This window comes from Fusarium keratoplasticum, chromosome 7 (genome assembly GCF_025433545.1).
Source record: "Fusarium keratoplasticum isolate Fu6.1 chromosome 7, whole genome shotgun sequence".
Taxonomy (NCBI): Eukaryota; Fungi; Ascomycota; class Sordariomycetes; order Hypocreales; family Nectriaceae; genus Fusarium; species Fusarium keratoplasticum.
Window position 1 is genome coordinate 798433 of NC_070535.1, and position 14283 is coordinate 812715.

Consider the following 14283-nt stretch of genomic DNA (forward strand, 5'->3'; position numbering starts at 1 on the left):
GTTGTATCCCTTGCTGCGTTGACCAAGCTGCAGGTCATCCTACCAACACCCACCCTTCGTCATCATGCCGTTTGTTTACAAGCCACAAGCTGCGGCCATCAAGCCACCTCAAATGGATGAATCTGGAAATGCTTTTGGAGGAGGTAAGCCAACCGCCCCTTCTCCTTCCCAGAGTTTCACTGGTCTAACATGTCCAAGACGTTGTTTCTACAAGCGACTCTGGCTCAACAACCCCCATATCCGCAGGTTTTTTCCGCATTGAGAAAGGCAAACCATGCGTCTTCACCTACGAGTTTGATGAGGCGAAACACTTTATCGAAGGAGAATGTGAAGTCCAGGATGAGACGGGTGCGACGGTAACGGCTAGGCCTGGTGACGTGATGCTCTTCACCAAGGGGTCCACCATCTCGTTTTCCACCGAGACGTACGCCCTGGCCTTTTTCTGTGACCAAAGGGCAAAGCTGTGAGCTCTCGGCGAGCACGGAAAGGGGCGGAAGCTGATAATTGGTTCATTAATGGTGATGGAGGGAATACAATGTGCTGGAACAGCCTAAGATATATCATTGCAAAGCCCCATCATCTCACCCAAATATGGTTTCCAACTTCTTCTCAGACATGACATCCAGCCAATGTACCGTGCTAGCAAGCATTCCTTCATTATCATTGGTGTGACTTATCTCCATATCCATGCGTGACCAGACTTCCTCTAGGATGAGTGCAGCGTGATTCACCGGGCGCAAACCGATAGCAACACATAGATATAGAATGCGTTGTCGGACAAATCCTCGCCAGCGCATCACAGTTTGTTGAAATGGTGTCCTCTCGGCGATAGTGCTTTGGAATTGGCCGGGGGCCACACATAGAGCACTGCCAGCAATCATCAAGGCCAGTAACTGAATTGAGATTGTGCCCGAGTCGATGGGTATCGACTCCAAAATCCCCAGTATCCCAAAGGCGAGGCCGAGTATCAGATGGGTCTTGTCGTCCTGTTCACCTGTGGGCATCTCAACGGCTTGCTCCACAACCGTCTGTGATTTGACCAACTCAGGAAACCCTCGGTACAGCTCAAGTAGAGTGGCCAAGCGGTAGCACCGAGCGATGGCGAGAAAGTGATCGGGCGGTGTACAGGGATCGCCCACATCCTCAATCAGACCAACGAAGGGGATTCGTAACTTGATGGTCTCTTGCTCTAGAGCAGAAGCATCGTCGAGAAGCTCCGTGTAGAGGGCTCTTTGATGTGCCTCGCCCGATCTGAATACGCGGAGATTCCGCAAGACTCTCTTGTTTCTGAGCAGAATACCCGTCTTGGCCAGAAACACGAAGACTGGGGTCCCCACACCGGTCCAAGGACATGGATAGATGAGTGAAGGTAGGTTTGGCTGGCAGAAGACGTCCAAGTATGACAAAGCGGCTGTGTCCTGGTCGAGGATGAACGAACTCATGGCTTCCCAGTATATCATTGATGAGACGAGGAAGCACTGCTTCTGATCCATTGACGCACGTTTCGCGGCGTCTTCTAGAGAGTTGGAGGCCATCCATGCTTTGAATAGCTGGCGGCATCCGAACAAGTGAGATACACCAGTCGTGGAAGAGTTATGCCAGGCCTAGGGAAGACAGTCAGCTTGTAAATAGAGCAAAGCTACCTGGGGGCGGAGACAAACCGATGTCATTCCCAAGAGAATAACGCCAAGCAAGACGTCATCTTGAACATGGTCCGTCTTCTGTACTGCCAGTGATCCTGATCTATCATCATCACCTTTCAAAACCCGGGGCATGGCTGTGTCCAGTTGCGAAAGTTCAATGGAGAGATGGGATATCGCTTCTGTCTGAAACTCCAACGCAATACTGCTTTTTGGTTCGTCTCCTTGGTAGAGGTGCGCTGCAGACATGCTCAAGACACAATAGAACAGGAGTGGCGAGTTAATGATCATCTTTGATACCTCTGATCGGAACGGGTTGTGCAGCGAGTCGAAGGCAGAGTTCATCTGGCAAACATTGGAGAAGTAATGGTCGAGTAATAGTGAAGACTGCTCCATCGGTTTGTAGAAAGTCAGAGATGTGTTGTCGTCCGTCGAGCCAGAGGTGGAAACCTGCTCAGGTTCGGTCTCATTTGAATCGTCTACAAAACCATGCCAAGAACCCGAAACTGATAAGGAAGGGGATGATACGGATTGTTCGGCAGAAAGGTGTGTGTCAATAATACTGGAAGCTTCATGGTGCATCTCTGATGATCTTGGAGAGGCAGGAGACGCTGTAGGCTTGGGGGACAAGGGAGACTCGACTATGGGCATGGTTGTCAAGTCGGAATGCTCGGTTGGGCGAGACTGAGGGCTTTGATGGCTTGGGATCGGCTCAATGACGTTTGAGAGTTTCCTGGCTTCCGTCTCAAACCAAGACGAGGTATCGCCATCAAGGTCCAGGGCCGCAGATGGGGAGGTGCCTTTCTCGTACTTGGTCGACCATTTGACGGGTCGTGCGTATCCAGGACATTCGACTCCAATTTTGATACATCGCCGGCAACTTGGCTGTTGCTCATCACATTTTAACCTCTAAGAATGTCTTGGTGAGTAAGGACAAGGGCTTCAGCTGAGCGGCTAACTCACTCGCTTCTTGCAGACGGAACATCCACCTGGGGAGAGTGTTAGTGGCAACAGACCGATACGCCAGGGACGGGAGAATAATTACTTCTAGATTTGCGCTTTCTAGCACAGCTTCGGCGTATCTTGTCGTCCATGGCATCTGAGGGAAAGGGGCAATCTTCACAGAAGGACTGTCGAGCCTGGGTGTTAAGACGCGTTCAGTATCACCGGCTTTATCTGTGGAGAGGCCGGAACCCCTGTTACCCCGCGTTTCTGGGTTAAGATAACTTGATACGGCCTAGCGTTGTTCATAATCTTGACGATATAATTGGCGGTGTTAAGGCGCTACGGAGCATCGGAGATCAACATGACAAGGATACGAAGCAACCCCCAGCCTCAACTGATATCTCCCCGGTATCCTCTTATCTTTCCGGCTCGGAACCATTCGCCACTGCCACACCCTCGGTCTCGTTCAACGGACCCGAGTACTTCTTGCTCGCCCTGAGCGGCCAGTACACGAGTCCAAACAGGAGCGTCGCGCCCAGCACGAGAGACGCGTAGTTCATGTTTTGTGCTGTGACGGGCTGGTAAGGAGGGAACAGCGAGAAAATGCTGGTAAAGATGAGATAAGCCACTGCAACAACGTTGATAAACATGCCGGCCCTTCCGAGACGGAATGGTCCCCATTTGAGCTGTTCTGGCGACGTGATGCGACGCCAGATGAGCAGCACAATAGGCATGATGTATGAGATTTCGAGGCCAACGACTGCGAGAGACAGGATCGCGTTGAAGGCTGTAGTTGAGCCGATGTTGATAAGTCCAAGAAGCATCAAGAGGACCATGGTCACAATAATTGCCACCGTCGGGATGCCGCGCTTCTTTTCCACCTTTGAGAGCGTTTCAGAGAATGGAAGTCCTGATCAGTCTGTCAGCTGCCATCCTTCAAGGTGCAGTCGCGAACATACCTTGATCCCTTGCAAACGCCCACATGACACGTCCAGCTGATGCCAGCAACGGAATGGTAGCCAGGCTCGCCATGAGCACGATGGCACTCGACATGGCTGACGCTGCTCCGGTGCTCCCTGTGATATTATAGAAAATCTCAATAATAGGGAACCCCGTGGTCGTGGCCAGGGCAGACTGGATATCGCCCATACAAAACAGGACAGCGATCAAGAATGCGAAACCAAGAACGCTGTTGAGAGCCACGCTTCCAATCATGGCATAAGGCACGCCCCTCTCAGGGTTATGCATCTCCTCGCTGAGGTGCGTTGCTCCGTCGTACCCGATCAGGACGTAGCATGAACTGAGCATGCCGATACACCACGCAGCACCATCACTGGACCACCCCGAATTATTCTCAAACGACGTGAAGACCCAGGTGGCCGAGTTCTTTGTCGGCGAAACGACGCACATGACAATGAGGATGACGAAGAATAGGGCTACATGGAGAGTCAAAGACACCTTCTCAATCAGAGGCAGGATATTGCTGCAGAAGATGCAGATGCTTGCGGCGCCGATGAGAATTGCCCAGTACATAAGTGTTCCGTGCCATCGTTCGTACGTGTACGTTTCAGGGTAGTTAAGAACGAGGAGACCTTGGATCATTGTGCCGGCGAGGAAAGGGGCGCTTCCCGTGACAGTGATCCAGCCAAAGGTCATGATGTAGCCCGCGAACCAGCTGGTCATGGTCGATCCGGACTTGGACGATAGATGCGAGACAAAATGATACTGGCCTCCAGCCGAGGGAATACTAAGCACGAGAACACGTTAGCTATTGTTGGTTACGGGTCTTATTAACTCACCTAGAAGCCAACTCGGCCAGAGACATGGCAGAACAGAGTGACCCAATGGCAGCAACGATTGCACCATATATCAGTGACACTGGGCCTCCGCTGACAAGTCCAGCTGCCAAAGTGCTAAAGGTGTGTTAGTATCTGAGCAACTCTCGTCTCGTCGAAGTTCCCACCTGCACAGCGCTTCCCATGTTGCCATGAGAGACACGCATAGAGCCAGCATGGACGTAGTCGAAAAGTTGCGCTGTTGATCCAGTTAGCCAAACGTTAGTGGTAGATAAATAGGAGGACGGACTTTGAGTTCGGGGATGTAGCCGACATCCGCCAACTGTCCATTCTCAGTGTCGGCCACAGAGGGTCTTTTTTCGATGTCTGACTTTGTTGCCATGATGAAGCGTATGTTGATCAATGCTGATGATGATGGTTGAGACTCAGGCTCGATACCATCCCATGAAAGAGTGAAGGAAGCCCTCTTTCTTGAAGGCCATCGCGCGACGAGGTATCACATCACAAGATCCATGAATCAGGAGTGGCACTAGAGCGTCGAATTGCTGGCTTCAATGCGCTAGACCAGGAAAGGACGAAAGGTGCGAGATGCTCCCCATCCCATATCTCAGCCAGATACCAAGCTATCTTTCTGAGGATAAGATATCCTGGTGAGGCTCAAGCCCGGTAATCTGGGGTTTATCGGAAACCAACAGTCCATTCCGAAAGGGATAGAATTCCCACATGTAGAGCTGACTCCCCGCATGATAACCGGATGCCAACATCCTGGCTGACCATCCCCGCGAACTGGACTGGGTTATCGCCGATCCCTTGATCCGCTAAACCCAAAAAGGACCAAAAGTGCGACTTCCACGCAAACGCAATTGGGGGTGGCTAATCAGTGAATGTGTATTGGAGATAACATCGATTGTCTTTAAGCCCTTTGACAGAGCACATTGTCTTCACCCGAGCTATTTAAAGCGATGTGCCATATCAAAGTCTATCACGGACTAGTCAGTCAACAACCCTGTCTTTCATCTCAAACCCTGCCACAATGTTCCAGTTCCTATCGTCAAAGAGCGCACCGACCGATGTGCCCCGTGCCCTGCCAGCATCATGGTACCGAGAGCCTGCCATGTACGAACTGGAGAGACGGGCCATCTATTCCAAGCGCTGGCTACTGGTGACGCATCGCAGCCGTTTTGCCAAGTCGGGCGACTTTGTTCAATATAACGAGGCTGGCTTTTCGTTCTTCCTCTGCCTCGACAGGGAAGGAAACCTGAATGGGTTTCATAACATCTGTCGCCATAGAGCGTACCCTGTCGTGACCAAAGATGAAGGCAATGTCAGCATTTTGTCCTGCAAATATCACGGTATGTAAATATCCCAAGCATCAGTATAATTGTCTAATGTCTTTCTCTAGGATGGTCATATGGGTTGAGTGGAAAACTGGCCAAGGCCCCTCGCTTCGAAAAGATGGAGACTTTCGACAAGGACGCAAATGGCCTGTTCAAGGTCCACGTGCACATTGACAAGAGAGGTTTCGTCTGGGTCAATCTCGACGGAGGAGACAAGCCTTCTGTTCCTTGGAAGAGCGACTTTGATGGAGCAGACACACAACCTCGACTTGGTATCTTCAACATGGATGATTACACGTTCGACCATGCTTGGGATATGCATGGAGACTATAACTGGAAAACACTGGTCGATAACTACAACGAGGTAAGAATCCCATCTATTCTACTTATACAGACATTTCTAACTAGTCCAGTGCTACCACTGCAGCGTTGCTCACCCTGGTATCGCCGCAACCTCCAATCTGACGACCTACAAAGTCGAAGTCAAGGGTGGCCAGATTCAGCACTTTGTTGAGGACAAGAAGGGGAAGGAATCTGGCCTGGAAGTCGCGCCGACCTTCTTCTTCCCAAACGCCTCAGTCACAATGACGTGAGTAACTGAACCAACGATAAGCCCCTCAAACATAGCTAACTAGTACTCCTAGCACGAAATACTTCTATCTCATGCGAGTAGTACCAACTTCAGCAACCACAACATCAATGCAGTACGAAGTTTACCGACACAAAGACGCCACAGACGAGGAGTTCAAAGAGGTTGACGACTTCTTCAAGCAAGTCGAGTCAGAAGACAAGGGCCTCTGCAACGCGGCCCAGAAGAACCTCAACGCAGGTGTCTATGTCACAGGGGACTTGAACTCTTTCAACGAAAAGGGTGTGTTGTACTTTCAGAAGATACTCAAGGAGGCTGTTGTGCAGCACCGGAATGAGGAGCAAAAGGCAGGTGGTGAGATGTGGCCTGCGAGGAGGACGGCAGCTAGGAATGGCATTCAGGAGGAAATTGAATTTTGTCAGGGGCTTTGTGATTCGAAAGGCAAGGAGGTTGAGTGGTAGGGCAGGCCTTAACAGATCTCCAGCCATCTTGTAGACTATCATACATCTTGGACTCAACTCAGCAAGTTAACAAGTGTATTTATCAGGATATACAGATTGTACAGGTGCGACCAAAGCATGTTGTCCGCTAAATTTCAGGCCACAATATCTACCAGCCCACTCTGATGTACCTAGACCAAGATATATATATATAATATATTTTAGCTTTTACTTCTTTAACCTTTAATTAATATATCTTTTACTATATATAAATACTAGTAATAGTTCCTTAAGAGATTTACCTATGCTATAACGGAAACACCATTCTCGGTGAGCAGGGCCTAACACGTCGATCATTACCTCAAGCATCATAAACGTGAACAGTGCTCTCAGCCTTGAATCTCTTGTGTGATAAAGTGCCATACTTCCCGGGTAATGCTGGCATGGTACAAACCGTCTGCAGTGCATCAACATAGAAATGGGCAGTGCCATGAGCCTCGTATCTGCTGTGTAACAAAGTGTCATCTGGGTGACACCAAGCGCAGTGATGACATAGCCACATGTCCAATCTGCCTTGGTAACATCTCCCAAATCCATTCCTCACCGGGCTATGCAATCCCAAGAGTGTCACTAACCCAGTCCGAGTTCCAGGTTCCTCAGCGCCAGCCCAGAACCGGCTCATCTTAGAGCGGCGGGGGCTCAGGTCTAGAAACAGTCTACATGGGCATAGTGAGCTCCCCATCTGCTTCGACAGCCAACTCGAACAATTCAGCCCACTCAGTATCAGTGAACGGCTCAATCCCTTCCCCTTGGAACATATTCAACGTTGAATCAAGAGCATCAAAATCCCAGTCCATGGTTTCTTCCAGCCTCTCGCCACCATTTTCCGCGTGGCTTTGCTCCCGCGTCGCATTCCGGGTTGTGCTCGCAATGAGCTCAAGCACAGCCTCAGACATCTGCATAAACGCGTTTGCGTGACGCTGTACCGTCTGCCACTCAGCCGTAATCTTGCTCAACGTTTCACCGCATAGTTTGAGGCCGTTGACGACCGTGTCCAACTCTGAGGGCGTCAGGCTGACCCCGTCATTGTTGTGACGTCGATGCTCTGGTATGCCTACTGCACAGTAGAGAATGCCAAAACCTGATTTTAACACGTCTTGCACGTACGTCCAGTTGGGTTTCAAGAAACCGTCGTTGGACTGCTTCTGATACGCCAGCAGAATTTGGTAAGCCGAGAGGGTATACTGCCACAAGTGCTCGATACTCGCGGTCGCGTTCTGCGCGTTGTCCGAGGGAAGAACCAGATACGACAAGAACTTCATCCGCTCGCGGTGAAAGTTGATATCGAGATATTGCTTGGTTTCGTATGCGTTTGTAGGGGTAGGCTTGACAACACTAGAGTTGTACCAAACCTCAAGCGCATCGGTCCATGTTTTCGCAGTCTCTATCTGCTCTGCTAGAGAAGCTTGTTGTCGTGATAAACGGTTCAAAGCTATCCGCGCATTCGTACCAAGACGTCGTAGGAGGGTGTGTCTCACCAAGTTCGTCACTTCGGTGTATCGCCCAGGAATCTCTGGCTCGCCCGCCTTGATCTGGCCGTCATCCTGGTTGATTGGAAGCTCAATGGTGATATCCTCTTCAGCCAGAGCTACAGGTCGACCCAAGTTCTGGCTGCAGTGTCGATCCGAGATGTATGCAGACCAGAATATTTTTCGCCGTAGCTGCTCTTGTAGCCGGTCGTGCTCCGCCGTCTCCCGACTATGGAAGCCAAATTTCACACAGACCCTCATGGCTTGTCTGATAATCTCCCAAGTACTCGCGATGCCGACGTCGTGTAGAGTAGCAAAGACAAAGACTAGGAGCAGATTCTGTATCTGTGCAGGAGGCGGCACTTGACCAAGGTGAGCCTCGTTGCTCATAGCGGTCAGATAATGGTCTCTTGCGTAGTCTTCCTTCCATCTCCCAGGAGAACGCATGGCCCCGATAGCAAATATCATGTGAAGCTGGAAGAGATCTTGAGTCTTGTCATGTCCAGTATAGGCCGGGGTGCCAGTATACAGTCGCTCAAGCTGCTGGAAGGCATCTGCTTGTCTCATGAACGGCATAGTAACGTGTAGTGCATCGAAGTACAACTTGACAAGCTCGACAGCATCGCCAAGGCTGGGCAGTGGCATCTCTGTGGCGCGCACCCTTTCTATGTTCTGGTGCCCGTGTTCTTGGGCCGCAGAAACACCCAGGCGGAGGACTGAGTTATCTGAACCACGAGAGACGGCTGCGGCTACTAGCTGCCCGAGACTTGGTAGCTGTTTGTCAGCGATGGCATGGAGGTCAAGGAGATCAGTCAGCCGTACCTGAAGATACTCCCGGAGCCGCTGTAGTTGGGAGAAACCTTGGGCAAAGAGGTGGAAGGTGTAGGGTTAGACGCAGGTCTTATTTCAACGGATTCAGAATGTCGGCTCTCACGAATAGCAAGCCGTAGACTTTCAGCTCTGTCCCGAAGGCCATCCACATAGCTAACGCAACATATAAGTGGCGTCTAGACTCAACGTCCAACTCTACATACCTCCTTGTGTGAAGCTGCCCTGACCCAGGGTCCACGGAGATACATTGTACTCCAAGTCTAGTGCAATTATTGCATGACTGTGACAGTCTATCGCACTATGTAAGAAGAGTCAGAGAGACCGTACACGACAAAGGGGATTCCCGAAGGGTCTCGTACTTTTAATTTCTTACTTTTACATGATACACATGCTCCCTGAGTAGCAGTCACTGGATTCGATGCTGCAGGAGAACCGGCCTCTGGCATTGACTGCATTTCTTCTTGGTGTTTGTTATTGAGGTAGTGATCCAATGAGTGAGTGCGGGGTGTAAACCGACGGGTCATTCGCGTCACCAATCATCACTTTTGGTCATATAGCCGATTTAACTCCATTCACTCGGCGTTTCCCGGGCCAGTCATTTGGGTCAGTCGGACTTGCCCGGCAACCATTGATCGGTTCGGTCTGGATTGGGCGAAATGGGGCAGTCCAGCTGATTGATCGACGAGAAAATCATACAATTTGCCATTACGAGGTTTCAGTTGGAGGGCTTTGGTCAATTCCAGCAGATACTGATCAACCGTTCATATTCACCTACTCGCCGTAACTTCCTAGTAGTCGTTGAGATTCCCAATCGTGACCCCTTTGACGCTCTGATATTCAGCCAGGCCATACTTGGAGCCCTCAATGCCGACACCACTCTCCTTGATGCCCCCGAACGGTGACTCGCATGCCGTCATGATGCCCGTATTGACACCCACCATGCCACACTCAAGCTGACGAGCCACTCTCATAACGCGCCCGATATCCTTGGAAAAGAAATACCCTGCCAAACCAAATTCCGTATCGTTGGCCAAGGCTATAACTTCCTCTTCAGTCTCAAACGAGAAAATGGCTGCGAGGGGTCCGAAGGTTTCATCAGTTGCAACCTCCATCTCCTTTGTTGCACCCGTGATGACGGTGGGCTCAAAGAAGAAGCCATCTGTACCTGGCGGTTTGCCGCCAGCTCTCAAGACCGCCCCCTTTGAAACGGCGTCTTTTACCTGGTGCGCTATCTTGTTCACGGCTGCGGCGTTGACGAGGGGCCCGAGGGTCGTGCCTTGCTCAATGCCCTTACCAAGAGAAAGCTTACCCACACGCTCCACGAGCTTAGCTGTAAATGTTTCCACGACCGAGCTTTGCACGTATATCCGGTTGGCACACTGTGTCAATGTTAGCCGAATCAAGGGCCTTGGGCTGGATGAACATACCACGCACGTTTGGCCGGCGCACCTAAACTTGGCAATCAAGGCCCCTTGTACTGCGCAGTCCAGGTTCGCGTCCTCAAACACGATCAAAGGCGCATTTCCACCTAATTCCATGCTCACTCTCTTCATGGTCCCAGCCGCCAGTTTTGTGAGCATCTTGCCTACTCCTGTGGATCCGGTAAAGCTCAGCTTCTTAACCTTGGGGTTCGTTGCCAACTCAAGAGATGCCTGTCGATCCTTTGTGGGAACCACGTGAATAATGGACTCTGGGATGCCAGCTTTGACAGCTAGTTTTGCCAACGAGATAGCGCTGAACGGTGTCTCGCTTGGTGGCTTTATCACCACAGAGCATCCAGCGGCGAACGCAGGGGCAATTTTCCTGGTGATCATAGCAGCTGGAAAGTTCCACGGCGTTATAATACCGCACACTCCCACAGGTTCCTTGAATGTGAGCACAGTGGTGTCGTGGAATGACGAGGGAATCGTCTCGCCATAGGCCCGGGTGGCTTCTTCGGCAAACCAGGAGACATACGAGGCTGCCATCTTGACTTCGCCTTGAGCTTCAGCCAGGGTCTTTCCATTTTCCAGAGAGAGAATCACAGCCACTACGAATGAACAGGCGGTCAGTAAGAGAAGCCAATGCAGTGTCACCATTTTGTCCCACTTACAATCATCGGCATTTTCAAGGATCTCCTCGTACCATGCCCTAAGGAGGTTTCCTCTCTCATTAGCTGTCGTTGAGGACCAAAACCGTCGGTATCCTTTATCAGCTACATCAATAGCATCGACAAAGTCTTGATGCCCAAAATCAGAGCATTGCCGAAGCACTTTGCCAGACGACGGCTCGTAGACGGGGAAGGATTTGCCGTTTGATGGGGTTTTCCATGACCCTGCGACTAGGCCACGAGTATCGAAGAGGTCTTTGTTTGCGATGGGGATAGGGATACCATATCCGTCATCTTTGGTAAAAGTATTGGGGTTCATGGTGATCTCTTGCTTATTCGAAACGCCTCTAGGCTCACGATGTTATGTTGACCTGTCCTGTCTTCTTCTCCCCACTTGTCTTATTTCTATCACACGCAGGGCTACCTTTCGGCATTGACGAGACGCTCAATTCCGTTGACTAAACCAAGGTCAATGAACGGACAGATCCGGCAGTGGACAACCCCGACTCGGTTGGGCATAGCTAAACGAACGGCAAGCTGGAGCGGACAAGGCCGACCCCCCAGCCACGGGCAAATCCGACATTTCCAAGAGAAGCTGTCTGCACCCCGCATGCCTCGGAAACAGTCTTTTCAGAGCGGTGGTCCTGACTCATGCGCAAGGATGATCAAGTCCCGACCTGATTCCTCTTGTGGCGAACCTGCAGAAAGTGGGTGCCATGCATGCATGTTCACGAGAGCGATGTATCATCCTCGCCAGTGTCGTTTGTTCCAGTTCCCCCGTTAGCTCAAGATTGTACCATAAACAACAGCAAGGAGCACATCCGTCAACAACGACGATACTACCCAATAGCTATGACTGCAGCGAAATTCTCGTTGGCCTGGACCCTAGGAATCGTGGAATTTGCTCTGTGTTCCTGTTCTGCAGTTATTAGCTGGTACTGGGGAGTAGAAGTCTCTCGTCCAACGTAGGCGTGCCAATCCCTCGCGGATTCAGGTGAATGCGGTTCAGTATCTAGTAATATGACTTCTTCATGCAATACAACCTGCTTCATATTCATTTCGATTGCAGTTGCTATCAATGCTATTCCGGCATATGCCTCTGAATCTTGATATCTGCTTGGCTACCGGTCGTCCCGTACTATAACCAATCAAGAGGCATGGAATGATACGAGTTCAGCCCACCATGCTCTTCCCTCACAGCGTGTACCTGTACAATGGTGATCGATCACCCATCGCATCCAGCTCCTCGGGAGTGTACTTCGCAAACACTTCCTCCTCCGTCATCTTGGCCCTCTGGGTGTTGATGTACTTGTACAGAGCCTCAACCACGAGACAGGCTAGAACACCAGCTGCAACAAAACCCAAGCTCGATCCGAAACCTGTGGGGTACTTGGGCTTCTCGCTGTCGATGTAGATGAAACCGCCGATGATGCCTCCAACATTGCCAATGCACAGCATAAAGGCAATGCCCATAGCCCGCTTAGAGGGGCCGGCCAGGTTGTTCAGGTTCCACGCGTTACCACAGGGATTGATGGGGTACAGACCCAGACACGCTAGACAGATGCTGAAATAGCAGGCGGGGACATTGTTCATGATATCGCCAGCCATAGCAAAGAGGACCGAGTATGCCACGATAACGACGAGCTGCGGACCAACAATAAACGGCATACGCCAGCTGAAGCGGTCGGCGAACCAAGAAGAAACGAATGCGGATATAGCGCCGATGATGTAAGGAGGGATAGTCAGGAGTTGCGCGCGAGTCGCTTCAAAGCCCATGTTGCGGACAATCTGCGGCATGGTGAATTTGAGGGCGTTATTTGGCACTGTGTTGGACCAGTAGATGATTCCATGCATCCAGATCTGCCAGTCACAGAGGACACTGATCAGCGCCTTGCGAGTGTCAGACCCGCTGCCCTCGCTCTTAGCACGCGCCATAGCTCGTCGAGACGGATCTGCGCGCTGGCGAAGTTCCAGATAGCGAATCTCATCAGGCTCAAGCCATCCGCTCGATAACGCGGGCGAGTCAATGAGCCAGAAGTAGGTGAGCACTCCGAGCAGGACCGTGACGATTCCCTCGAGGAGGAAGATCCAGCGCCACCCCTCCAAACCACCGACGCCGTCCATCTGGGCGATACCGGCCGCGAGCATTCCGCTAAAAGCGCCGGCCAGAGCAGAAGCCGTATAGAAAACCGCGATACGGGTTTGCGTCTCGTTGGGGAGGTACCATTTGGAGATGATGAGGATTGAACCGGGGAAGAAACCAGACTCTGCATGAGACTCTTTTGTTAGCTCTCTACTCTAAGCAAGGCGTGGTCGAGAAGTAAAGGCATATGTACCTGTCGCTCCAAGCAATAGGCGAATAGCCAGAAGGCCACCAAAGTTCTGGGTAAGGCCAGAGAAGGTCATGACGAGGCCCCAGGCAATGACGATGGCGGAAATGTAGATAGACGGGCGCTTCATCTTGTTGAGGTAGTGGTTGCTCGGGATTTCTAGTTTTCCATCAAGTTAAAAAAGATCAACTGAGAGTAAGGTAGAAGATATTAGACTTACCGAAGAGGATGTATGGGACGTAGAAGATACTGAGACAAATTCTGTATTGGTCATCTGTCATGCCGAGATCTTCGACAAGTCCTTCAATTTTTGCATTGCCTATTCCGACAGGTATCAGCACACATCTCCAACCACAATTAATAAGACACTTACCAATATTAGCCCGATCTATATATGCAAAAAGATACAAGAGCGTCAAGAACGGCACCAGTCGAACGTCGACCTTCCAAAGGACTTTTTTCTTCTTGTCCTCGGGGAATTCTCGAACAAATGCCAGTTCCTCATGGGTTAAGCCAGAAGCTTCATCCCAATCGCCCTCTTCATGGGCATAGGATAGCTTGTTGCTAACCTGGCCAGGCAGGTCGCCGATTTTGGCGGTTTGATCTGGAGGAGACATTGTGCTTCAGACAAGACGGAAGAGGACTTGGGAAGAAGGGCAAACGATGAAGAGACTCGCTTGCCGTTGTTGACCGAAATTCCATCTCAGAGACAGGACCATTCTATCAATCTATATGATCCACACGAAGCGCGGGGGCC

At 51.0% G+C, this 14283-nt stretch overlaps 6 protein-coding genes across 6 annotated transcripts; 2 read left to right on the forward strand and 4 right to left on the reverse strand.

Moving 5' to 3' along the window:
• Positions 1-64: 64 nt before the first annotated feature.
• Positions 65-467, forward strand: NCS57_00940300 (uncharacterized protein; the record flags this gene model as incomplete). The annotated part of the gene is made up of 2 exons (XM_053059179.1): positions 65-143; positions 199-467. The coding sequence occupies 2 exons, from the start codon at positions 65-67 to the stop codon at positions 465-467; spliced, it is 348 nt and encodes a 115-aa protein (XP_052911250.1).
• Positions 468-581: 114 nt separating this feature from the next.
• NCS57_00940400 (Zn(2)-C6 fungal-type domain-containing protein) lies at positions 582-4763 on the reverse strand (the record flags this gene model as incomplete). Its single annotated transcript, XM_053059180.1, has 8 exons — positions 582-1604; positions 1662-2549; positions 2604-2629; positions 3061-3495; positions 3545-4332; positions 4385-4498; positions 4549-4619; positions 4671-4763. The coding sequence occupies 8 exons, from the start codon at positions 4761-4763 to the stop codon at positions 582-584; spliced, it is 3438 nt and encodes a 1145-aa protein (XP_052911251.1).
• Positions 4764-5414: 651 nt separating this feature from the next.
• Positions 5415-6768, forward strand: NCS57_00940500 (oxygenase subunit alpha; the record flags this gene model as incomplete). Its single annotated transcript, XM_053059181.1, has 4 exons — positions 5415-5733; positions 5784-6082; positions 6132-6307; positions 6363-6768. The coding sequence occupies 4 exons, from the start codon at positions 5415-5417 to the stop codon at positions 6766-6768; spliced, it is 1200 nt and encodes a 399-aa protein (XP_052911252.1).
• A 695-nt stretch (positions 6769-7463) lies between these two features.
• Positions 7464-9355, reverse strand: NCS57_00940600 (Fungal-trans domain-containing protein; the record flags this gene model as incomplete). The annotated part of the gene is made up of 3 exons (XM_053059182.1): positions 7464-9042; positions 9099-9136; positions 9311-9355. The coding sequence occupies 3 exons, from the start codon at positions 9353-9355 to the stop codon at positions 7464-7466; spliced, it is 1662 nt and encodes a 553-aa protein (XP_052911253.1).
• A 540-nt stretch (positions 9356-9895) lies between these two features.
• On the reverse strand, positions 9896-11515 carry NCS57_00940700 (Aldedh domain-containing protein; the record flags this gene model as incomplete). Its single annotated transcript, XM_053059183.1, has 3 exons — positions 9896-10486; positions 10535-11136; positions 11200-11515. 3 exons carry the CDS (start codon positions 11513-11515, stop codon positions 9896-9898), a joined length of 1509 nt encoding a protein of 502 aa, XP_052911254.1.
• Positions 11516-12390: 875 nt separating this feature from the next.
• NCS57_00940800 (MFS domain-containing protein) lies at positions 12391-14143 on the reverse strand (the record flags this gene model as incomplete). The annotated part of the gene is made up of 4 exons (XM_053059184.1): positions 12391-13475; positions 13533-13685; positions 13747-13845; positions 13900-14143. 4 exons carry the CDS (start codon positions 14141-14143, stop codon positions 12391-12393), a joined length of 1581 nt encoding a protein of 526 aa, XP_052911255.1.
• Between the last annotated feature and the right edge of the window lie 140 nt (positions 14144-14283).